Raw genomic sequence first — 26,690 nt, forward strand, 5'->3', positions numbered from 1 at the left:
TGGCCCTATCTGTGCACTCTTATATTAAAACTGTTATATTACGGGAAAGAGCTAATCTCTTCCATGGGCGAGTTCAAAGTACGCCTTCTATTATATGCCTGGTACTGACCCCTCACTCCCTAAATTTGCCAAAGCAAAACTGATCCACACTGAAGTTTCACAGGCCTGATCTTAACCCAGAGTAAAAAAAAAAAAAAATGTAATGTAGGTAAATCAAGCAAGGCCCCAAAGCTAGAAACTGTATTTGCACCTTGTTCACTGATTGGCCTTGGTAGTACTTTGCAAGAAGAGTTCAGTTAGGGCTCCCAACACCCATATGGAGACAGGTAAATACCTAGGATAGCTGAGGCAGAGAGAAGTTAATTGACTTTCTTCAAGGTCACACAGCAAACAAGTGTCAGAATGCAGATTAGAACCCACTGCTTTGGTCAGACAGACAGATGTCTAATCCACAGACCACAGGACCCCCTGCCCAGACAACTGACTTAACTGCTACAATCTCATGGTGTTAATCATGGTGTTAATTATATCCTTTTAAATTTGGTCACAGGATTGCCCTGAAAGATGAAGTAGTTAATGTTTGTGAGTTAATGTTGGCCAGTGATTTGACAGTATGAAATGCTGCATTATGGAGTGATGGGAGTCTAGTTAATGTTGTGTGATTATCTGGTTAAACCAGTTTTCTGTTTGTGCCATCTCCATAGTTGAGCACGCAATTGCACTCCCATACCAATTAACTTCCTCCACCAAGCTACACTAGGCAACCTGAACATTTGCCTGATGAAATTGGTCTACACACTTATGTCCAAAAACATGAGACTGTCCCTGCTCCAATAATTTTCTACACAGAGAGTGGGTGGGGAGGAAAACGGAGGCAAAGAGACTTCCTAAGGGTCACATGGTATGTTAGTAGCAGAGACAGGATTAGAAACCAGATCTCTTGCCTCCTGGGCTATACTTCCTCTGCAGACTAACTTGAAACACCAACTAGCACCCAAAATAGGAAGGCAATCCAAACTAGTGGACATTGCTGAACAGTAAGGCCTGAGTGACTTGTGCAAAATCAATGAGTGGTAGAACTAGGAAAATAACTCAGATCTCCTGCCTCCCACTCCCATGCTTTAACCTTAAAACTCTGTTTGCTCTATACTTTAGCTTAACTGTGAGAATCTTCCCAAACGTGGAGTCACTGTCAATAAGGCATGACACTGTTACATCTGATCACATCATGCAGGATGTGCCAAGATGTTGCCATGTACTGAATCATGATTGGAAAACAGCCAGGCCACTGAAACAGAATAACAAACGTTTTATAAACTAGTGTTCTACCCTGTGGGTCTCCGAGTGGTAGATGTGGCAAAGCAGAGCAATAGAGTCCGGATTTCACTCCATTGTATCATAAGTGGCTGAACAACAACATGTTTACTGTGAGAATCTTCCCAAATGTGGAGTCACTGTCAATAAGGCATGACACTGTTACATCTGATCACATCATGCAGGATGTGCCAAGATGTTGCCATGTACTGAATCATGATTGGAAAACAGCCAGGCCACTGAAACAGAATAACAAACGTTTTATAAACTAGTGTTCTACCCTGTGGGTCTCCGAGTGGTAGATGTGGCAAAGCAGAGCAATAGAGTCCGGATTTCACTCCATTGTATCATAAGTGGCTGAACAACAACATGTTTACTGTGAGAATCTTCCCAAATGTGGAGTCACTGTCAATAAGGCATGACACTGTTACATCTGATCACATCATGCAGGATGTGCCAAGATGTTGCCATGTACTGAATCATGATTGGAAAACAGCCAGGCCACTGAAACAGAATAACAAACGTTTTATAAACTAGTGTTCTACCCTGTGGGTCTCCGAGTGGTAGATGTGGCAAAGCAGAGCAATAGAGTCCGGATTTCACTCCATTGTATCATAAGTGGCTGAACAACAACATGTTTACTGTGAGAATCTTCCCAAATGTGGAGTCACTGTCAATAAGGCATGACACTGTTACATCTGATCACATCATGCAGGATGTGCCAAGATGTTGCCATGTACTGAATCATGATTGGAAAACAGCCAGGCCACTGAAACAGAATAACAAACGTTTTATAAACTAGTGTTCTACCCTGTGGGTCTCCGAGTGGTAGATGTGGCAAAGCAGAGCAATAGAGTCCGGATTTCACTCCATTGTATCATAAGTGGCTGAACAACAACATGTTTACTGTGAGAATCTTCCCAAATGTGGAGTCACTGTCAATAAGGCATGACACTGTTACATCTGATCACATCATGCAGGATGTGCCAAGATGTTGCCATGTACTGAATCATGATTGGAAAACAGCCAGGCCACTGAAACAGAATAACAAACGTTTTATAAACTAGTGTTCTACCCTGTGGGTCTCCGAGTGGTAGATGTGGCAAAGCAGAGCAATAGAATCCGGATTTCACTCCATTGTATCATAAGTGGCTGAACAACAACATGTTTGCAGCAGAACCCCACACAACCAAGATAAACTTAATATTTGCTGTAATTTCCTAAGAACTTATTAATACTCACTTAGGGCCAGATTCTGCCAGCCTTGCTGACATTCAGTGGTAACTTACTACATGAGTAGATCTATTGAAATCAATAACTACTCGTAAAGTAAGATACTATTCACTGTGAATAAAGACAGCAGAATCAGGCCCTGAGGAAATAAGTGCTCAGTATTTGTATTTTAGATGAGTTTTACCTATTTTATAGAAAATAAATGAAACGTGACATTTTCTGCATGTACATACTGTACTCAGCTAGCACTAACAATGCAGTTAACATAGCAGCCCAATACGGTGATTTCAAATTCACAGCTTGACTACAACACTCACGGCAGCCTTTGAGTCAGCAGCTCACTGAAATTACTGTGCATCTTGCTTTCACAGATACTAATCTACCTGGAAACTCCCAAGATATTTTACATTTTTAAAATGCCATCTCAAAATAGCCCTACTGTCCAGTCTTTTTACCAACAATGCTTATATTGGCATTAACATGACAGGTATAGCTGAACCACAGAAACTGAAGTAATAGATTCTGGTCCCTTCCCCATGAGAGACAATTGAAAAAATGGTCACCATCAAGCATGGTGTAAAATCAGTTCTCAAATTCATTCCACATCAAATCAGCCAACACTACACCCAAAAATAAAAGTTATGCTATAAGTACTAACTGCAGTGAGCAAAAAAAAGAGGTGAAGGGAGGAAGGTGTTAAGATGTCGCTGTTCAGGGTAGCACACATTACACAGCATCAGCATGTCTGAAGGCTTTGGGAGCGATTCTCCCCTTATACACCACTGTAGTGACATACAGGAGCCATGAATGACCTGCAGTTCCCTGGGGCAGAATTCCCCCAGCATAGGCATTATGTTGGGCTGCCATAAACAACACTGTGCTGCCCCCTGCTGGAAGAGTTGGCCGAGGCTTAGGAGGAACCATGTCAGGTTAGCACTGAGCAGTAACAAGATTATGTGCAGCAGCCCAGCAGCAGCCCTTGGAGGGACCACACTGGCTCCAGAGCAGCACATAATCAGAAGAGCACAAGCTGGCTTAAAGCCACCTTTGCACCTCTTCCATGGGTTGCACCTTCTGTGCTGTATTTCCTGGAGGCGCAGCAGAGATGCTCAGACTTCAGGTAGTTCAAGAAAGACTTCCAGGGGCCATGATATTGATCCATTTCATCTTGTGTTCTGATGACACTCACTCTTACATGGCTGCTTCTGTAAAAACTGCCAGGCTTTCCCTTCATACAGGAGGGAGTGATATTCCCTGGACCGGAGAATAATGTGATTGGCTAGCAAGAAGTTTCTTTTTCCCATTTTATTTCTCTCTTTAACTGTAGTTTGATCCCGCAATACACAACTCAACAATATGGCTCAGCATGCCACTTGTTTTTCTTAGCACATTATTCCTGATGGAGTAGGTTTCACTACAGGTCAAGACCACGACTGAGACTCAGGTTAGCCCTTATATCGGGGAGCTGAGGGTGGGGAGTAAGGAGCCCCCTTCCCTTGTACGGTTCCACAAGGGCCAGACAGCATAGCAGCCCTATGCTAGAGAGGGACTACTGTCTAATTACTCCCCCATGGACTCAGTACTGCAAGAGAGGCAGAGACTAGGTGGAGTCATTATGGTTCCACATTCCCTCCCCCTCATTACCTAGAGCTAGCCAGTAGAGGTGACCAGTTGTATGGTGGTTAGTATGCTGCACCTCAGAAGGGTGTCTCCATGTCCACACTACCTTGCTGTAGACAAACTCACTAGTGACAGCCCCCTTCACAGCTGGGCATGACATAGCAGGGTCTCCTCGTCTAATGCCCCCTGCTGACAGACACTGTGACTCAGCCCTCCAGCCAGGTCACTTGGGGGATGTCTACACAGAAACTAGACATCTGTGGCTGGCCCATGCCAGCCAACTCAGGCACATGGGGCTATTTCATTGCTCTGTAGACATCTGGGGTTGGGCTTGGGCCCAGGCTCTTGGACCCTGTGAGGTGGGAGTATCCCAGAGCTCAGGCCCAGTCTGAACCCAGAAGTCTGCATAGCAATGAAACAATCCTGCAGCCCAAGCCCCGCGAGCCTGAGTCAGCCTGGCATGGGCCAGCTGCTGGTTTTTCTTTGCTGTGCAGATATACCCTTGTAGTTCCACCCTACCCCCCAGACCAATAGAGTCCAACAGACAACATCAAGACCTTGCATCAGGTCTCTGGCCCCTGACTCTGGGACCAGTTGTCCTTACCCCCTTTCTTCAGGGTACCACACCTGTCAAGGTTCCTCCCCCACTCTGAACTCTAGGGTACAGATGTGGGGACCTGCATGAAAAACCTCCTAAGCTTATCTTTACCAGCTTAGGTCAAAACTTCCCCAAGGTAACAAATATTACCCCCGTTATCCTTGGAATGGCCGCTACCACCACCAAACTAATACTGGTTACTGGGGAAGAGCTGTTTGGACGCGTCCTTCCCCCCAAAATACTTCCCAAAACCTTGCACCCCACTTCCTGGACAAGGTTTGGTAAAAAGCCTCACCAATTTGCCTAGGTGACTACAGACCCAGACCCTTGGATCTTAAGAACAATGAACAATCCTCCCAACACTTGCACTCCCCCTTTCCTGGGAAATGTTGGATAAAAAGCCTCACCAATTTGCATAGGTGACCACAGACCCAAACCCTTGGATCTGAGAACAATGAAAAAGCATTCAGTGTTTTACAAGAAGACTTTTAATAAAAAATAGAAGTAAATAGAAATAAAGAAATCCCCCCTGTAAAATCAGGATGGTATATATCTTACAGGGTAATTAGATTCAAAAACATAGAGAACCCCTCTAGGCAAAACCTTAAGTTACAAAAAAGATACACAGACAGAAATAGTTATTCTATTCAGCACAATTCTTTCCTCAGCCATTTAAAGAAATCATAATCTAACACATACCTAGCTAGATTACTTACTAAAAGTTCTAAGACTCCATTCCTGTTCTGTCCCCGGCCAAGACGACTACAGACAGACACACAAACCCTTTGTTTCTCTCCCTCCTCCCAGCTTTTGAAAGTATCTTGTCTCCTCATTGGTCATTTTGGTCAGGTGCCAGCGAGGTTACCTTTAGCTTCTTAACCCTTTACAGGTGAGAGGAGCTTTCCCCTGGCCAGGAGGGATTTCAAAGGGGTTTACCCTTCCCTTTATATTTATGACACGCCCCCCAAATCTCAGCTAGGGTGAAACACTGGCTGGGATTTCTTCCTGGAGCTCTAGGAAAACAGAGTTAATAAGACACCTGCATCTCTAAATATACTACCAAGTACATAAAGACTAACAATATTTTCCACATCTCAAGGACGATTTTAACCAGTTGATTCTGGGAAACTTTCACGGGAGAGTGCATCAGCCACTTTGTTAGAAGCTCCTGAGATGTGTTGGATGTCGAAATCAAAATCTTGGAGAGCTAAACTCCACCGAAGAAGTTTTCTGTTAGTTTCTTTGACGGTGTGAAGCCACTTTAGTGCAGCATGGTCGGTTTGCAGGTGGAAACGCCGTCCCCAAACATATGGGCGTAGCTTTTCCAGAGCGTAGACAATGGCATAACATTCTTTTTCAGTGACTGACCAGTTGCTTTCCCTCTCAGACAGTTTTTTGCTGAGAAACACTACAGGGTGGAATTCTTGATCAGGTCCTTTCTGCATTAAAACTGCTCCCACACCACGCTCGGATGCATCTGTGGTTACTAGGAACGGTTTGTCAAAGTCTGGGGCCCTTAGTACAGGGTCAGACATGAGTGTCGCTTTAAGCTTGTTAAAGGCCTTCTGACACTTTCCGGTCCACTGAACAGCATTTGGCTGTTTCTTCTTGGTTAGGTCTGTCAGTGGGGCAGTGATTTGGCTGTAGTGCGGTACAAATCGTCTGTAATAACCGGCCAAGCCTAAGAAGGATTGAACCTGTTTCTTTGACTTTGGGACAGGCCACTTTTGGATAGCATCCACTTTGGCCTGTAGGGGGCTGATAGTTCCTTGACCCACCTGGTGTCCAAGGTAAGTCACTCTGTTTAGGCCTATTTGACACTTCTTAGCCTTAACAGTTAGTCCTGCCTCCCTTATGCGCTCAAGGACTTTTTGTAGATGTTCCAGGTGGTCTGCCCAGGAATCCGAAAATATGGCCACATCGTCAAGGTAGGCGACTGCATATTCTCCTAATCCCGCTAGGAGACCATCTACAAGTCTTTGGAAAGTGGCGGGTGCATTTCGCAGCCCGAAAGGGAGTACATTAAATTCATACAGCCCGAGATGTGTGATGAAGGCTGACCTTTCCTTGGCAGATTCATCTAGTGGTACCTGCCAGTACCCCTTGGTTAAGTCCAAGGTAGAGATGAACTGGGCCCTTCCCAGTTTCTCTAATAGTTCATCTGTGCGTGGCATTGGATAGTTGTCTGGGCGAGTTACAGCATTTAGCTTACGGTAGTCCACGCAAAAACCTATTTCCCCATCTGGTTTGGGAACTAGAACCACTGGAGATGCCCATGCACTTTCAGAGGGGCGGATTACACCCATCTGTAACATATCCTGGATCTCCCGTTCTATAGCAGTTTTAGCTTGAGGAGACACCCGGTAAGGTTGGACCCTAATTGGGTGAGCATTACCTGTGTCAATGGAGTGGTATGCCCGTTCAGTCAGTCCTGGGGTGGCTGAGAACGTTGGCGCGTAGCTAGTGCACAGCTCCTGGATCTGCTGTCGCTGCATACGCCCAAGGGTCATGGAGAGGTTCACCTCTTCCACACCACCAGCACATTTCCCTTCGTAGTAGACACCTTCAGGCCACTCAGCGTCGTCTCCTCCCTGGGCTGTAAACTGACAAACCTTTAATTCTCTGGAATAAAAGGGCTTTAGAGAATTAATATGATACACCTTAGGCTTTCGGTTGGAGGTGGGGAATGCTATGAGATAATTAACAGCTCCCAGGCGCTCCTGGACCACGAATGGCCCTTCCCACGATGCTTCCATTTTATGGGCCTGGAGCGCCTTTAAGACCATGACCTGGTCTCCTACTTTGAAGGAACGCTCTCTGGCATGTTTATCATACCAGGCTTTTTGCTCTTTTTGAGCATCCTGTAAGTTTTCTCTAGCAAGGGCTAAAGAGGTTCGGAGGGTGTTTTGTAGGTTGGTTACAAAGTCCAGAATGTTAGTTCCTGGAGAAGGTGTAAATCCCTCCCATTGCTGCTTCACCAACTGCAATGGCCCCTTAACCTCACGGCCATATACAAGTTCAAATGGGGAAAACCCTAAACTGGGATGTGGTACAGCTCTGTAGGCAAAAAGCAACTGCTGCAATACTAGGTCCCAATCATTGGAGTGCTCATTTACGAATTTACGTATCATGGCCCCCAAAGTTCCATTAAACTTCTCCACCATGCCATTTGTTTGATGATGGTAAGGAGTGGCAACCAAGTGATTTACCCCATGAGCTTCCCAAAGGTTTTTCATAGTTCCTGCCAGGAAATTAGTCCCTGCATCTGTGAGGATGTCGGAGGGCCAACCTACCCTGGCAAAAATGTCTGCTAGTGCCTGGCACACACTTTTAGCCCTGGTGTTGCTTAGAGCTACTGCTTCCGGCCATCGGGTGGCAAAATCCATGAAAGTCAGTATGTACTGCTTTCCTCTGGGTGTCTTTTTCGGAAAAGGACCCAGAATATCCACAGCTACTCGCTGAAATGGAACTTCAATGATGGGGAGTGGCTGGAGAGGAGCTTTGACCTGGTCTTGGGGTTTTCCCACTCTTTGGCACACCTCACAAGACTGGACATAGGTAGAAACATCCTTGCCCATTCCCTCCCAGTGGAATGACCCCCCCAAACGGTCTTTGGTCCTGTTCACCCCAGCATGGCCACTAGGGTGATCATGGGCTAAGCTCAAGAGCTTGGCCCGGTATTTAGTTGGAACTACCAACTGTCTCTGAGGATGCCAGTCTTCCTGGTGTCCCCCAGAAAGAGTTTCCTTGTATAAAAGTCCTCTTTCTACAACAAACCTGGATCGATTAGAAGAGCTGAGAGGCGGTGGGTTGCTCCGTGCCGCCGTCCAAGCTCTCTGGAGGCTTTCATCTGCTTCCTGTTCGGTCTGGAACTGTTCCCTTGATGCTGGAGACATCAGTTCCTCATTGGATTGGGGACATAGGCTTGGTCCCTCTGGAAGCGATATAGGGGATGGAGCTGTTTCTGTTGACTGTGAACCGCTCTCCGCTGGTGCACTATGTTGGGATTCAGGCTCCGGCTGAGCCTCTTGTGTAGGGTTATCGGCTGCTGCCAGTTCAGGTTCGGTGGGGCCCTCTGGTGTTGAGGTTGCAAGTACTGGATTCAGTGCTGGCACGGGGTCTGGTGTTGGTTGTTTGGCTGGTTCCGGTTCTGGGACTGGTTCCGTCTGGGTCTCTGGGACTGGATCCACTACTGCTGTTGCAGACATTGGCCTGGGGTCCAGGTCCATCACCTCTGACTGGGTCCTGATAGAAGTTTCCGGAACAGAGCTAGGCCTCACGGCTTGTTTAGCCTGGTTGCGGGTGACCATTCCCACCCTCTTGGCCTGCTTCACATGATTGGCCAAGTCTTCCCCCAACAGCATGGGGATGGGATAATCATCATAGACTGCAAAAGTCCACATTCCTGACCAGCCCTTGTACTGGACAGGCAACTTGGCTGTAGGCAAATTGAAAGAGTTGGACTTGAAGGGTTGAATCGTCACTTGGATCTCTGGGTTGATTAAATTGGGGTCCACTAAGGAAGCATGGATAGCTGACACTTGTGCTCCGGTGTCCCTCCACGCGGTGACCTTCTTCCCACCCACACTCACAGTTTCCCTCCGCTCCAAGGGTATCTGGGAGGTATCTGGGCCTGTGGACCTCTGGTGTGATTCCGGTGCAATGAACTGTAACCTGTTGGGGTTCTTGGGGCAGTTGGCCTTTACATGCCCCAGCTCGTTACATTTAAAACATCGTCCAGCTGACGGGTCACCGGGGCGAGGTGGGTTGCTGGAGAACGGGGTGGTGGGACGATAAGGGGTCTGGAGGGTTCTTTGGGAGGTAGGTGGGGCTTTGGGCGGCCCCCGGTAATAGGGTGTGGTCTGGGGTGGTCCCTTCTGGTCTCCGCTCCAACTGCGACCAGTTTTCTTCTTCTCTGCCACCTCCACCCATCTGGCTCCAATCTCTCCTGCCTCAATTACAGTTTTGGGTTTCCCATCTAGGATGTATCTTTCTATTTCCTCAGGAACACCCTCTAAGAATTGTTCCATTTGCATTAGGAAGGGCAAATTTACTGGAGATTCAACACTTGCTCCTGATATCCAGGCATCCCAATGTTTTACAATGTGGTAGGCATGTCGGGTAAATGACATGTCTGGTTTCCACCTTAGGGCTCTGAACCTCCGACGAGACTGCTCGGGTGTTATCCCCATTCTGACTCTCGCCTTGGATTTAAACAGTTCATACTTGTTCATGTGTTCTTTAGGCATTTCAGCTGCCACCTCAGCTAAGGGTCCACTGAGCTGCGGCCTCAGCTCTACCATGTATTGGTCAGTAGAGATGTTGTACCCAAGGCAGGCCCTTTCGAAGTTTTCTAAGAAGGCCTCAGTATCATCACCTGCCTTGTAGGTGGGGAACTTTCTGGGATGGGAAGTGGTACCTGGAGAAGGATTGCTAGGGTTTGTTGGTATATTCTGCTGGGCCTTTATCCTCTCCATCTCCTCCACATGCTTCCTTGCCTCCATTTCCCTCTTGTGGGCAGCCTCCTGTACCTCCTTCTCCAGCCGCATGAGTTCTATCTGTCTTTCATGTTCCCTTTGTTTTTCCTCAGCCTGAAATTTGGCTAATTCCAGCTGTAGTCGAGCTGAGGATTTGGCCATTCTAACCTCTCTGTTTTTAACTAACTTTACACCCGAGGTTTAGAAATAAACAAACAAAACTTGGCTGTAAACTTTTGCTGTGCTGGAATAGAGTACCTATTCTCTGATAGTGATTGTCAGCCTACAGAAAAAGACAATTCCCTTGTCTCTGCTCTGGGCCCAAATTAAAGCAAAAAACCTCCAACTACTTGGAAAACTGCTTACCCAGCCCAAAGAAAAAAAAAATTTCTTTTCAAACCTGTGCTCCTTGTAAAACAAAAAAAAAAAAAATCAAAATCCTAAAAAAAAACCCTGCCACTTTTGTCTCCAGGCAAATGGGTAGAGCACACACCCCCTATTTACTTTTAGGAAGAAAAGAAAAAAAAAAAAACCTCTGGCTTGGAAGACTGTGAATTTCCCTGCAGGAGTTAAGTACCCTGCCTCCAGGCAAGAAAACCTGCAATTCACAAGATAATCCCCTTTTGTCTCTGCTTGGCCACAAAGCAGAGAGAAACCAAGCTGCTTTCAGTTTCAAAGCTGCCTTCTGGACTTCCTAAAAATTCCTTTTTAAAATCTGTATTTCTAGTTCAAAAAATCTCAACTGGATCTCAAAATGATTTCAGGTTAATCCCACCACTGTGCCACCATGTCAAGGTTCCTCCCCCACTCTGAACTCTAGGGTACAGATGTGGGGACCTGCATGAAAAACCTCCTAAGCTTATCTTTACCAGCTTAGGTCAAAACTTCCCCAAGGTAACAAATATTACCCCCGTTATCCTTGGAATGGCCGCTACCACCACCAAACTAATACTGGTTACTGGGGAAGAGCTGTTTGGACGCGTCCTTCCCCCCAAAATACTTCCCAAAACCTTGCACCCCACTTCCTGGACAAGGTTTGGTAAAAAGCCTCACCAATTTGCCTAGGTGACTACAGACCCAGACCGTCAAAACTTCCCCAAGGTAACAAATATTACCCCCGTTATCCTTGGAATGGCCGCTACCACCACCAAACTAATACTGGTTACTGGGGAAGAGCTGTTTGGACGCGTCCTTCCCCCCAAAATACTTCCCAAAACCTTGCACCCCACTTCATGGACAAGGTTTGGTAAAAAGCCTCACCAATTTGCCTAGGTGACTACAGACCCAGACCCTTGGATCTTAAGAACAATGAACAATCCTCCCAACACTTGCACTCCCCCTTTCCTGGGAAATGTTGGATAAAAAGCCTCACCAATTTGCATAGGTGACCACAGACCCAAACCCTTGGATCTGAGAACAATGAAAAAGCATTCAGTGTTTTACAAGAAGACTTTTAATAAAAAATAGAAGTAAATAGAAATAAAGAAATCCCCCCTGTAAAATCAGGATGGTATATATCTTACAGGGTAATTAGATTCAAAAACATAGAGAACCCCTCTAGGCAAAACCTTAAGTTACAAAAAAGATACACAGACAGAAATAGTTATTCTATTCAGCACAATTCTTTCCTCAGCCATTTAAAGAAATCATAATCTAACACATACCTAGCTAGATTACTTACTAAAAGTTCTAAGACTCCATTCCTGTTCTGTCCCCGGCCAAGACGACTACAGACAGACACACAAACCCTTTGTTTCTCTCCCTCCTCCCAGCTTTTGAAAGTATCTTGTCTCCTCATTGGTCATTTTGGTCAGGTGCCAGCGAGGTTACCTTTAGCTTCTTAACCCTTTACAGGTGAGAGGAGCTTTCCCCTGGCCAGGAGGGATTTCAAAGGGGTTTACCCTTCCCTTTATATTTATGACAACACCACTCAGGATTCACCCTTATTTCAGGGCAGAGGCTCACAGGGTTCCCCCAGAGTCCTCCAACAAATCCCAAATTAAAAATATAAGTTTAAACCACTTCTGCCATGCACAGGCTCAAACTTTCATCCCTCTGTTCTGTTCCTCACTGGAATGACTCCCTGGAGCTCTGGGTCCTGCCCTTTTGTCAAGACTCATTGCCAGGGCTTGTTGCACCCCAGTAGCTTCCCAATCTTTCTCCTGCTCTTTTTGCCAGAGTTCTTTATTCAGGAGACAATCCCAGGGCAAATTCTGCCCTTTAGCTTCCTCTTCAACCCTGCCCATCTTGCTATTACCAAGAGAAGGACTGCAGACTTCTCTTCCTACACCCTCTTCTGCTTTGAGCTTCCTCTCTTTATAGAAACCACCCAGCTCCTCTGCCATCTGGAACTCATTTTTTAATTGGGCCCCATCTAAGTTTCCATATGCAACCAGGTGCCTTGGTTGAGCTCTCCCTCTGTTTCCAAACCACTGTACGGTATATACTCCATCACACTTACATACTGGGGTCCTTCAGGAGGCATGTGGCCTGGTTTTGCACAGCTTTCAATGCAGAGCTGTACCTAAATGGCCCAGTCCCTTTCTGTGACAGCAGATGTTCCTGAGTGACTTATGAGTACACGTGTACATTAGTATCTCTACATTAGCAGTACCAACTGGAACTTGTATATTTTAGTTTACGTACTAGCTCCAGATTCCAATATAGCCGATTGATTGTTTTCAAGTAGTCAACGGTATAGTCAACTAAGCATCAAAAAGCATGTTAGGCCTCCAAAATCATGAGATTTTAAAAAATAAAACACACCCAATATATATTATTTGCCTTCTGGTTTCTGAGCCCTTAGGATACACTCAGATCACATTTTCAAGCTTTTCTCCACGACCATGAGAGCTAGTTTCCTTTTTTTTTTTCAAATGAAAATTGAGATTCTCTCCGAACCGTTTACCTCCAGAAGCTGAAGAAGCTTCAAGAAAAACACCAAATCTAGCAAGATGCACCAAAAAATCATGTGTTGGCAACACAGAATCAACATCAATCTCGCATATCTAAATATCTTATAATCTGAGGGCAGTAAATAGCTCCATTTCTTTTCAGAGTAAGAAAAAATTAATTCATATTCCCATTCCAACCTTGACTATGATGGCTTGCACATCACAATCTGATTTATAGCCATTTCTAGCTGTCTATTTTAAGGTTTTTTTTATAGTTCCAATCACTGTAGTATCTTACTGTTGCTTAGTAATGAAGCCTCATGAGGTCTGTCTGACACATTTTAAAATACCCTGTTCTGTCTCCTGTGGAAAGAGAAGGCTAGAATCTAAGAAAATTCTTTTTAGCTAGAAAATATTGCCTTTAGTATAGAGCCATATTTTTCTTTTAATTTTGGGAAGGACAAAAATTACGATCCTTTTAGTAGGCTTGAAATTAGAAAATGCCCATTTTGTAACCATGTGCTGCCCCCATTCTTGTTTCTCATGGACAAACACATGGCTAAGAATTTGCTCGCAAGATTAGTTTCAGCATCCTGTACAGCTTACATCACACCATCCAGAAAAGTCTCACGATGGACTTTTTCCACTTTTTAGTTGCTAGCCTCTCTCCTGCATGTCACATAGCTATTCAAATCACCATGCTCAATTTAAATTATTTATCCAGACCCTATGTTAGTTTAAAGGCCAAATGATCAATCTGAATTTAAATAATTTCAAACCCCTTGTGAATCCACAATTCCCACTAGAGTCAATGTGAAGATCCTGTTTTGTAAATCAGCATACTGTTTAAAAATATTCATTTTAGGCAATCATTCCATAGCTATGTGGATATAATTTTTTTCACACTAGTTAAATTACAGTTCTATTTTGAAAACTGACTGTATGAAACAATGCAGCTTCTCCCCAACAGACCTGCTCTGTCTGTATTCAGTACCACATCTGCTTAGTTTTTATACAAAACTGCGTTGTTACTACTTTTCTTTCTCCTTTTAGGACTTAGTGAAGTGTGAGCTGGATTGTATTCTGGCTCACATATGAGCAACAAAAATTTTAAGTAAAAGTTTCAATTGCAGAGCTAAATTTTGCCCTCCGTTGCACAGGCACTACCAAGTACAGATTCCTTATTTATAACCAGTGTGGATGCACAAACCAGGAAGAGCACAGTTTGATTCCTGGCCCCTAGGCTGAGTTTTCATCAGTTAGTAACAGCATCTTTTTAGATGCAAACAAATATATTTGGTACAGAAGTTTTCAAAAGACAATAAACCTGGAACTCAGCAATTCTATTTTAACAATCTCTTTTAAGTAAAGTCAGGAGACATGCATAAGCACACAAAAAACAGATCAATTAACTGGGGTGTCATTACCCTTTTTAAAGCACAAATTGACAAAGAAGATTAAGGTTCAGACGCTCTGTTAAATCTATCTCTTGGCTCTCTGATTAGCAGAACCCAGATTGGCCTTAACAAAATTCCTTAACACCATGTTTAACTTATGTCTAAGTGAAATTTATTTTTGGTCTGTTCAGTTCAAATTCCATATTCTAAAAACAAGTGAAGCCCAATTCCATAAGGCAAATATTTCAACCTTTAAAATTATATCCCCAAATCTTACCCCAAAAAAAGACATCAAAATTAAAATATTTTGGATTGCATGACAGATAAAATCCTTTATAATTAAAATAATCCCATCTGTGTAATCTGATAATTTATGATCATCTTTACTAATTAATGGGCCTGGGATCTCTACAGTAGGGATAGGGATTAGCAGCAGTTGCAAGATTAAGCACTCTAATGGTACCATGGTGTAATCTATATACCATAGTGCCAAACACAGTATGAGAATGTAGCTAGACAGACAAAACAAACAAAATAGAAGAGTGAATGTGGCTTTCTTTGGAACATCTTTCTTTATTTCTTCAACCAGTTATTAATGGTTTGAGAGTAATTTTTTTACTAAATTTAAGGCCAAATTTAGTCCAGATTTGTGGGATATTTTACACCACACTTTAGAATTTGGTAGCATCTAGCAATGCAGCAGCTACTGGATCCAATAGATCTTTAGCTTTCCATAAATTATGCAAAATTCTTCTTAAATTATTTTATATCTTATCACCTGGGTATAAAACATAACCGTCATGGGTGAGCTGTACAGGTAATTATTATTTTTAATTGAGTGTTGATTTAAGGTCAGATCCTGCAAATGATCCACATACACAAAACTCCCACTGACTTGCAGATTTGGCCTAAATCATCCTCATCTCGGTATTTTAAGTGCAGCGGCCATGAAACTCTAAAAGTTTGGACTTGAGTCTGTATTTTCCAAAAAGAACAGGAGTACTTGTGGCACCTCAGAGACTAACACATTTATCTGAGCATAAGCTTTCATGGGCTAAAACCCACTTCATCGGATGCAGTGAAAAATACAGTAGGAAGATAAATATACACAGAGCACATTAAAAATGGGTGTTGCCATACACACTATAACGAGAGTGATTTATTAAGGTGAGTTATTATCAGCAGGAGAAAAAAACCTTTTGTAGTGATAATCAGGATGGCCCATTTCCAACAGTTGACAAGGTGTGAGTATATGTATCTTCCTACTGTATTTTCCACTGCATACATCCGATGAAGTGGGTTTTAGCCCACGAAAGCTTATGCGCAAATAAATTTGTTAGTCTCTAAGGTGCCACAAGTACTCCTCGTTCTTTTTGCTGATGCAGACTAACACGGCTACCACTCTGAAACCTGTATTTTCCAAGTGACTGTACTGTTTAGAATACCTATCCACAGCCAACACACAGGGGTGGTTCAGCCCATTGATCTTAGGAGAGCCACTGTAGCCCAGGGATACCCTGCGTCTCTGCACTGCTTCCTATTTTCCCTTTCCCACCTTCTATAACACCATGGCTCTAGCAGGAGTCATGCTCCCATGGACTTCCTTTCCAGCAATTTCCCATCTATCAGATGAGGTTCGGAGTAGTGGTAGGGAGAGTGGGTAGATAACGCTGACTAGATCAGAATATCACTCACTCATTAAAAGCTGAGTAGGAGGGACAATACTGTGGCAAGCAGACAACTCCACCAGCAGATCCCAATCCTCAGAGCACATAGAAAGTGGCTCCAAGGAACATGCTGGGGAGCTGGCGTTGTAAACTGGTGGGCTGTTTCACCAGCCTGGGAGGGGAAGCAAATGCCACACCCGTGTCCTTTTAAGGCCTGGCCTCAGGTCACAATTTATTTGTTTGACCGTGAAAAACATAAATAAAATAAAGCATCTCCACTAACTAATACTGGCTACTGTGCCAAAGGCTTTTCCTTTGCCTGTACCAACCAGGAAAAACAGGACACACTCAAGCTTTAGGGCTGAGCTTCCACTTCCTTATATACATATTCCTTATGTGATAGGCAGGGATTCTTTTAGCCTTTTCAGGCTAGTGCTTTGCCTTGTTACAGACACTTTCTCATACTTTCTTATAGCATTATTCATAACCCCCCGAGGTTCAAATATCATGAGTCAGGCCCCCAAAATAATGAGACTCCCCCTGCCCCCAATCATAAGACTTTTAAAAAATATTATAGTGGGGTTTTGGGTCTGTTTGATTTTTGAACTCCCCCTGCCCCTCCCCAGTGTGTGTGTTTGTGACAATTAGTGTTGCCATCACACCCAAATGCACTAGGAAAGGTGATTTTGGTCCACACTGAAGGCGCTTCTGTCTCCACATCTGTCCACCCCTTGCCCAGCAAATAATTCTCCCTCCCCCACACCTCCAAATCAATCCTGTCCCCCCAGCCCCTGCATCAGTTCTGCCCATCCTCCCACATCTACATCTGCCCAGCCCCCGATCAATTCTGCCCCCACATCAGTTCTGCCCCTGTCTCACCTCTGCTCCTCCTGTGCTGTTCAAACCCCCCTTCACCCCCAGAATGGGGGGAGTGCTCCAGGAGGGTCCCCTCTCCTCTTTGAGGCTGGAGTGGGGGGCATCTCTCAGTGCTCTTCACTCCCACTCCCCGTGTCCAAGCCCAGGCCAAGTATTGCAGGGGAGGAGTGGAGTCACCCTAAACTGCTGGGCTTTTTAGCTCCCTCCTCCTCCATCACCTCCTGTGAAAATGGTGTGGGGCTCCTGAGGGGATGGGGAGAGAGTGCTACCTACTTCCTGCAGCAGCCCTGATTGGCTGCTCTACCCCAGGAAGCAGGCAAGTGGGGCAGGCAGCCCATCAAAGGGTGGGGGGGGGAGGTGCTGAAATTCACAAGAGGGCTAGAGCTTCTTGTGTCATTGCCAGATAGGCTCCAGCCCCAGCCAACATCCTGTTGCACACACAAAAACCTATGAGAGTTAGAAACACTGTCCTACCTTCACAAGGCTGTGGATGCTCCCCTCTACTCATGGAAATGAATGAGTGTGTTTGGCCTTTTATAAGACTCTTGCCATCCACATTAAGAGACAAAAAAAGAGAGAGGAGAACTCCATTGTTTTTGAATTTCTTGGAGTGTTTATTAGTTTTGAAAAACTAAGGCATGGCTCATTGGCCAGGAGTTACCAGCAGAAATTATTTCACTTCATTGTTTGGTAGATGATAAACCAGAATATTCTCAAGCCTTTTATAAAATGCTCATTGGAAGCATCTGTCAGTTAGCACTCACTCATTTTTTAAGCTTTTAATAGTTTCAAACACTTCTCTGTTTTTATATTATTGTCCCAAACTCTACATTCTTTCTTTTTTGTTGGTAGTGTGTGCTTAGATGAGGAGCAGGGAGGATTCAAACAGGGTTTCCTACTTTAGGAAATCAGAAATATTCTGCTAAAGAATAGCAAATTAATCATCTGAGTTCTGAGAGAAAGAAAATTTCCTAAATAGAAATAAATGTTGCATATTCCCAAGTGGTTTATTGGCCTTGTATCTGAATCTGCTTTGAATGAAACGAGACACATTTTGGGCCATCATATGTGCCAGATTTTGTCTGCAGATACACATGCACCTCCTTCAAGTTTCCCAGCCTCTCTTTCACTTCACTTCACCATCAGTGATATCCTGACAGAGTGTTAACAAAAATTGTCCACCTTACTCTACTCTGCCCCATTTTCCTGTGGGTGGAGGAGGAAGCATGGAAGAGGCTCGACCAAGATCAATCATTTATCTCTCAAATAGAAAGGCTTTCTCATAACCACACACAAGATGGGTTTAAGTTCTGTGGCACTCTGGCAGAGCAGATTGGAAACCTTATGGAACCTTATTTTAAATAGAAAAACAGATTGTTGTGGAATTCATTATGATAATCAGTATGTTATCACCTGCCTTATCTTGATATTCCATTGATTTTATTCTAGGCTATCCCACACCACCACTTTTCAATCTGACACTGCATAATTGCATTGCATACATTGTCAAGGAGGAGGTCAGAGGTTATGCCAGTTGGGTGGGGGTAATTGGAGTTTCTGGCACCTACAAAAGAGTGGGAGGCAATCTGTGATTGTGGGACAAGCACATATTAACTGGATGTATCTGCTAAAATGACCAGAAGTGATATCATCAACAGTGTTGATGCCTCATTGGGATGCATGAGGTATTTCACACCTCTCAGAGCTATTTCTTATAGACTGCTCACAGATTCAAGCAGTCACTGTATCTACATAAGAACAAAAGAACGGCATACTGGGTCAGACCAAAGGTTCTGGCAAACAAAGGCTAGGGACACCATCCCTGCCCATCCTAGCTAATAGCCATTGATGGACCTACCCTCCATGAATCTATCTAGCTCCGTTTTGAACCCCGTTATAGTACTGGCCTTCATAATATTCTCTGGCAAAGAGTTCCACAGGTTGACTGTGCATTGTGTGAAGAAATAGTTCCTTTTGTTTGTTTTAAACCTGCTGCATATTAATTTATTTTGGAGACACCTAGTTCTTGTGTTATGAGGAGTAGATAACACTTCCTTATTTACTTTCTCCACACCAGTCATGATTTTATAGACCTCGATCATATCCCCCCTTAGGCATCTCTTTTCCAAGATGAAAAATCCCAATTTTATTAATCTCTTCTCATAAAGAAGTTGTTCTGTACGCCTAATCATTTTTGTTGCCCTTTTCTATACCTTTTCCAATTCCAATATATCTTTTTTGAGATGGAGCAACCACATCTGCATACCATATTCAAGATGTGGGGAACCATGGATTTATACAGAGGCAATATGATATTTTCTGTTTTATAATCTATCCCTTTCTTAAAGATTCCCAACATTTTGTTTGCTTTTTTGATGGCCACTGCACATTAAGTGGATGTTTTCAGAGAACTATCCACAGTGACTCAAAGATCTCTCTTGAGTTGTAACAGCTAATTTAGACCCCATCATTTTATATGGATAGTTGGGATTATGTTTTCTAGTGTCCATTACTTTGCATTTATCAACATTGAATTTCGTCTGCCATTTTGTTGCCCAGTCACCCAGTTTTGTGAGATCCCTCTGTAGCTCTTCATAGTCTGCTTTGGACTTAACTATCTTGAGTGGTTTGTATCATCTGCAAATTTTACCACCTCACCATTTACCCCTTTTTCCAGATTGTTAATGAATATGTTGAATAGTACTGGTCTCAGTACAGACCCCTGGGGGACACCACTATTTACCTCTCTCCATTCTGAAAACTGACCATTTATTCCTACCCTTTGTTTCCTAACTTTTAACTAGTTCCCGATCCAGGAGAGGACCTTCCCTCTTATTCCATGACAACTTACTTTGCTTAAGAGCCTCTGGTGAGGAACGTTGTCAAAGGCCTTCTGAAAATCTAAGTACACTATATCCACTGGATCACCCTTGTCCACAGGCTTGTTGACCTCTCAAAAAATTCTAGTAGATTTGTGAGTCATGATTTCCCTTTACAAAAAATATGTTGACTCTTCCACAACAAATTATGCTAATATGTATGTCTGACAATTCTGTTCTTTACTATAGTTTCAACCAGTTTGCCCAGTACTGAAGTCAGGCTTAGAGGCCTGTAATTGCTGGGATCACCACTAACCCTTTTTAAAAATTGGCATCGCATTAGCTATCCTCCAGTCATTTGGTACAGAAGCTGATTTAAATGATAGGTTACAAACCAGTTAGTAGTTCTGCAATTTCACATTTGAGTTCCTTCAGAACTCTTGGGTGAATACCATCTGGTCCTGGTGACTTATTACTGTTTAATTTATCAATTTGTTCCAAAATCTCCTCTAATGATACCTCAATCTGAGACAGTTCCTCAGATTTGTTACCTAAAAAGAATGGCTCAGGTTTGGGAATCTCCCTCACATCCTCAGCTGTGAAGACCGATGCAAAGAATTCATTTAGTTTCTCTGCAATAGCCTTATTGTCCTTGACTGCTCCTTTAGCATCTCAATTGTCCAGTGGCCCCACTGGTTGTTTACAAGGCTTCCTTTTTCTGATGTACTAAAAAAATTTTTTTGCTGTTACTTTTTGAGTCTTCGGCTAGCTGTTCTTCAAATTCTTTTTTAGCCTTCCTAAATGTATTTTTACACTTCCTTGCCAGAGCTTATGCTCCTTTCTATTTTCCTCACTAAGATTTAACTTGCACTTTTTAAATGATGCTTTTTTGTCTCTCACTGCTTCTTTTACTTTGTTGTTTAGCCATGGTGGCACTTTTTTGGTTCTTTCTGTTTTTTTAAATTAAGGCTATCCATTTACGTTGAGCCTCTATTATGGCGTCTTTAAAAAGTTTAAAAAGTTTCCATGCAGCTTGCAGGGATTTCACTTTTGGTTTGTATTTTGTTTTTCCTGAAAAGTAATACTGAGTGTGTTGATAGCATAGAACAGAGTTGGTAAACTGAAGTGGAGGAAGGGAATAAAAATTTTGTAGGGAAGAGGTAGTGAGATAAATTACCCTAGGCCTTTTTACTAAAAAAAGAAAAGCAAGCCCTGACACTTTGAGTAGTTTGGGCATTGCAAAGGTAAAAAAGAAAAGAAAAGATTGATCTTCGTATATTTTTTGTGAGCTCCCAGGTGAAATCATCCATAATAGGGATGATTTAGCAGTATTTATAGAGGGAGTGATTTCTCTGGAGGTCAGGAAATCACCCAAACCTTTATTTAGTTTGGTGGCAATATCTTAACAAAGCTGTTAAGAGCTTGGAAAGCCTCCAGCACACTGCAGCTTCCTCTTTGCTGCTTTGCACCGAAGAGCAGCCATCTGTATTTAAGAACACAAGACTTTTGCATACAATTTCTGCTGATCTGCTATCATAGTTCCCTGACTAACAGCACCTCTGGGCTCATCAAGTGGACCCTGTATTGCTAGAGGTTTCATCAAATGACACAATCTTTAATTAAAAAGCAATCTTTATTTCCTGGAGACTCCAGGACAATCCTGGAGAGTTAGCAACCTTACCCCTGCACCACTCAGGTCCTAGGCCTGGAGACATCACCTCTGTCAGGATGGAGACGTATGATTCCTCCACTCTCAGAGCTGGCCCAAGCTGCAGTCTGATGTACATCCACTGTCTTTACCTCAGCAGGCCTGACAATTCTGTTCCTTCCAGGAGCAATGAGAGTGGTAACCAGTGACCGGACTGCCATCTTAAAGCAAAGTATTATTTATTGAAACAAAAAGCATTTAAGAGAAAATAGATTTTAAAATAATACTAAAGGAGTCCGTAGCAGGCCTGCCTTTCCCCAAGAGTTGCCAGCTCCTTCAAACTCCTTCCACGGAGGCGCTATCTGAGTTAGGGTTGCCAACTTCCTAATCCCACAAAACCAAACACCATAGCCCTGCCCCTACTCTGAGGCCACCCCCCTGCCCCAACCCTTCCCCAAGGCCCTACCCCCCTGCTCACTACATTCCCCTTTCCTCGGTGGCTCACTCTCTCCCACCCTCACTAACTTTCACTGGGCTGGGGCAGGGGATTGGGGTGCAGGAGGGGGTTCTAACTGGAGGTGCAGACTCTGGGGTGGGGCCAGAAATGAGGGGTTCAGGGTGCGGGAAGGGGGTCTGGGCTGGGGCATGGGTACGGGCTCCAGCTGGGGGTGCGGGCTCTAGGGTGGGCCTGGAGATGAGGGGTTCAGGGTGTGGGAGGGGGCTGCAGTTTGAGGCAGGGGGCTGGGGTGCAGGGGGGATGAGGGCTCATTCTGGGGGGTCCAGGCTCTGGGGTTGGGCCAGGAATGAGGGGTTTGGGGTGCAGATCGGGGCTCCAGGATGGGGAGTGGGGCAGAGGGGTTCAGGGCATGGGAGGGGGTGCAGATTGAGGCAGGGGGTTGGGGTGCAGGGGGGGTGAGGGCTCCATCTGGAGGTGCAGGCTCTGGGGGTGGGTTTGGGGTGTGGGAGGGGCCTCTGGGTTTGTGGGGACTTAAGACTGGGGCAGGGGGTTGGGGCTCAGGGTTTGGTCAGCAGCACAGCAGGAGGGTTAAGGCAGACTTCCTGCCTGTCCTGGCACTGTGGCCCAGAAGTGGCAGCAGTTGGTCCAGCTCCTAGGCGGAGGCACGGCAGACAGCTCTGCATGCGTCGCTACTCTCGCCTGCAGGCACCACCCCCGCAGCTCCCATTGGCCGTGGATCCCAACCTAGGAGCTGGACCTGATGGCCACTTCAGGGCACAGCACAGAGCCAGGACAGGTAGGCACTAGCTTGCCTTAGCCCTGAAGCACTGCCAACTGGACTTTTAATGGCCCGGTCAGCGGTGCTGACTGGAGCTGCCAGGGTCCCTTTTCGACTGAGTGTTCGGATTGAAAACTGGATACCTGGTCACCCTAATCTGAGTCAGTTGAGAAGCTTTTAACAGCTGACCCCCTTTCTTCTCCTGAGAATGTTTTTTTAACTCTTCAGCATCCTTTTTGATTTCATAGTTTCATAGAGTTTAAGGCCACCACTAGATCACTTAGTATGACTTGTTTTATATCACAAGCCATTCCATTTCACCCAGATACTCTATATTAAGTTCAGAATTTAGTTAGACTAAACTGTTGTGTGCCAGATGCAGAGAACAGGATGTAACCAATGCCCAAGGCCCCAGCAATGGCAGGGAATTGATTAGGTGAGATATGTCTAGATCAGTGGTTCCCAGACTTGTTCCACTGCTTGCGCAGGGAAAGCCCCTTTTGGGCTGAGCCGGTTTGTTTACCTGCCACGTCCACAGGTTCAGCCGATTGCGGCTCCCAGTCGCCGCGGTTCGCTGCTCCAGACCAATGGGAGCTGCTGGAAGTGGCACGGGCTTAGGGATATACTGGCCACTGCTTCCAGCAGCTCCCATTGGCCTGGAGCAGCGAACCTCAGCCACTGGGAACCACGATCAGCCAAACCTGCAGACTCAGCAGGTAAACAAACCGGCCCGGCCCACCAGGGCCTTTCCCTGCACAAGCAGTGGAACAAGTTTGGGAACCACTCATCTAGATTATCGCAGCAGGTGAACCATGGTCCATGCTGCAGAGGAAGTCAAAATGCCCCAAGGTCTTTGCCAATCTGACCTGTGGGAAAAATTCTTTTTGACCCAAATCTGATGAGTTTGATCCTGAGCATGTGAGCAAGTCGGGTGAGCCAGGCATATAAGAAGGAGGATTCTCTGTACCACCTCGGAGCACTCATCTGCCCTGTCTGGTTTCCCATCTCCAGCTGCGGCCAATCTCTGATGCTTCAGAGGAAGGTGGAAAATAAAACCCAAACAAACCCAGAACTCATCTGGCCAATTGTGCACTGGGGGAACATAATCCTTCCTGACCCTTGAAACCCTGAAACATGAGATTTGGTTATATTCACTGTCTTAGTGCAAAGCTGAAAGTGTTCTGAGCATGTTGAGGGCAATAGAGGCACTCCTATTCTCCCCATGTTCCATGAAGGAAGGGGGAATTCATAGAACCATAACTTCCTAGGCCACAAGGGACCACCATGACCACCCAGCCTGATCTCCCCACTGCCTCCCACTGACAGAGGCTGCAGAACTTCGCCCAGAAGCCAGATGAAAGTATGTGTTACGAAATATGTCATGTCTTAAAGACTCCAAGTGATGGTGAGTCCAGCCCCTCCCCTGGTAAGCTTTTTCAATATTTAATTACCCTCACCACTAGGAAATCATGCGTTATTTCAAGGTTGAATTTGTCTAACTTTAACTTCCAGACAAAATCTTGTTAGGCCCTTCTCAGCAAAGCTGAAAATCCCCCACTCTCAGATCATTGTCCATGTGTGAGTACCTGTGCACAGTGATCAAAACACTTTTCAACCTTCTCTTCAATAAGTTCAGCTCCTTAAGCCTCACATTAGAAGCTTTGTTTTCTAGGCCCTGGACCATTCTTACAGCCCTTCTTGGAACTCTCTTTAGTATTTCCACAACCATAGTAATAATAATAATAAAACCACCTAGCTCTTATATAGCACTTTTTCCATCACTAGATCTCCAGGCACTTCACAAAGGAGGTCACTATCGTTATCCCCATTTTACTGATGGGGAAACTGAGCGAGGTGAAGTGACTTGCATAAGGTCACCCCACAGGCCAGTGACAGATCTGGAAATAGAACCCAGATCTCCTCAGTCCCAGTCCAGTGCTCTGTCTACTAGGCTACACTGCCTCCCTCTAAACAAGAGTAGGGTGCACCGTTCCCGGAGGCACTGCCATACCAGGCTGATGTGTGGAGTGGATGGAGCAAGCTGCTAGCCCATATTCTTGAAGTGTGGACCCCAGAATGGGATATAGTATTCCAGTAGCAGTCTCACCAATGCTGTGTATGAGTCAAGATCCCTTCCCTACTTCTATTTGATATTCCCCTTTTTGCCACACTATTGCACGGAGAGCTCATGCTCAGGTGATTATGAACAATGATCCCTAAGTCCTTCTCTGAGTCCCTGCTTTCTAAGACAGGCTACCAGCTTTAGAAAAACAAGGCTTGAAACTTGTTGAAGATGGGATACAGGATCCTTGAAGCTAACACCACCTGTTTTCCCTGTTATCTTTCAACTGTGTGCTTGGATGTTCTTAAATCTGAGAAGCTATTGTGCTGCAACCCTGCACAGACCCTATTCTTACATTATTACACAGCATTTCCATGTCTGTCACACCTGCATTTTGCGCTCTCTTTGCAAGGAAATTGATGTCCTGGTCATTAGTTTTTCCAGAGGATTTGGTAAAACAGTCTCTGGCTCCTTGCAACCTCATTGCCACCGCTAAACATTCAAAAATCATAAGATAGGCACCCCCAAAATAAAGAGCTTTTCTTAAAAAAACACAGCTTTTTTAAAAATTTGCCTCCTGCTTTTTAAGACTATAGGACTGTTGTTTTCAAGCTTTCCTTTGCAACCACAGGGGCTTGAAACTTTTTTTAAAATGTGAAAGCTGAGGTTCTCATAGAGTAACATGATCCAGGCACTGAGGCTTGAAGAAAAATAGTAAATATTGTGAGATTCACAATAAGTTCATGTGAGTTGGCAACTCTGCCACTACCTTTGATTCCTAGGGCCTCCAGCTAAAAAATAGTAGGCAGCGAGAACTCATATCAAACACACACTTGCACGCGCACAATTCAACCCTCTCCACACATGCAGACACATCAGCCTCCCCCTCCCACATGTGCACACACTCTCACCAACCCCAGCCAGGCATATAAACCAGCCAGCACACCCCCACACCACTCCATGCACATTTCACTCTTCCAGTCAAAATCTCCCTGAAATCAAATGGGCTGAAAGGATTATATTTGTAACTCCAATGTTCCAGCCTTTTACAAACCATCCCACACATCTGTTATGTCAGAAGCCTTCAACCTAATTCTTTGTGAGCCGGACATATGGGAACATAATTATATCATCTCTATTTGTTTCTCTTAACCTCTGTCACTCCTCTCTTCTTCCCCTTCCCTTTCCCAAAACTATATAATTTAGGGTCTCAGAGCAGCAGCCGTGTTGGTCTGTATCCGCAAAAAGAACAGGAATACTTGTGGCACCTTAGAGACTAACAAATTTATTTGAGCGTAAGTTTTCGTGAGCTACAGCTCACTTCATCTTTCCACTGAATGCGTCCGATGAAGTGAGCTGAAGCTCAAGAAAGCTTATGCTCAAATAAATTTGTTAGTCTCTAAGGTGCCACAAGTACTACTTTTCGTTATATAATTTAAGAGTCTACTAGGAAATTAATCTCTGTTTTAACCTGTCATCTTTATTTCCATCAACAGATGCTTACCCCAATTCTGAAGTGGTCTACGTCTGGACTAATAGCACCGCTACATCTGTGGTGGTTGCAGAAGATGGTTCACGACTTAACCAGTATCATCTGATGGGACAGACTGTAGGAACTGAAAACATCAGTACCAGTACAGGTGTGGTAGAATGCATCTTTCCACCACACAGTTGCTAACAGGAAAAAGAGATGCAGTGGGGGGAGATGCATACAGGCTCTTGGGTCTTTGGTGCGGGCACTAGGGAGATGCATATCAAGTCTTGGCAACTGACCAGTAGCACCTCAGAGTTACCAACACCAGAGCTACAAACTGACCAGTCAATCACACACCTCATTTGGAACCAGAAGT

General features: G+C 44.6%; 1 protein-coding gene across 4 annotated transcripts in view; it reads left to right on the forward strand.

Annotated features, from left to right (window-relative positions):
- The window catches only part of GABRA5 (gamma-aminobutyric acid type A receptor subunit alpha5), an 86,211-nt gene that overhangs the window by 43,683 nt on the left and 15,838 nt on the right, over positions 1 to 26,690 (forward strand). For all 4 annotated transcript variants that reach the window (XM_084637311.1, XM_084637312.1, XM_084637313.1 and 1 more), the window contains one exon: positions 26,337 to 26,480. In XM_084637311.1, coding sequence (XP_084493437.1) covers positions 26,337 to 26,480 — 144 coding nt within the window. The remainder of the gene's footprint in view (positions 1 to 26,336; positions 26,481 to 26,690) is intronic.

Source organism: Lepidochelys olivacea, assembly GCF_965140295.1.
Source record: "Lepidochelys olivacea isolate rLepOli2 genome assembly, chromosome: 1".
Classification (NCBI taxonomy): domain Eukaryota; kingdom Metazoa; phylum Chordata; order Testudines; family Cheloniidae; genus Lepidochelys; species Lepidochelys olivacea.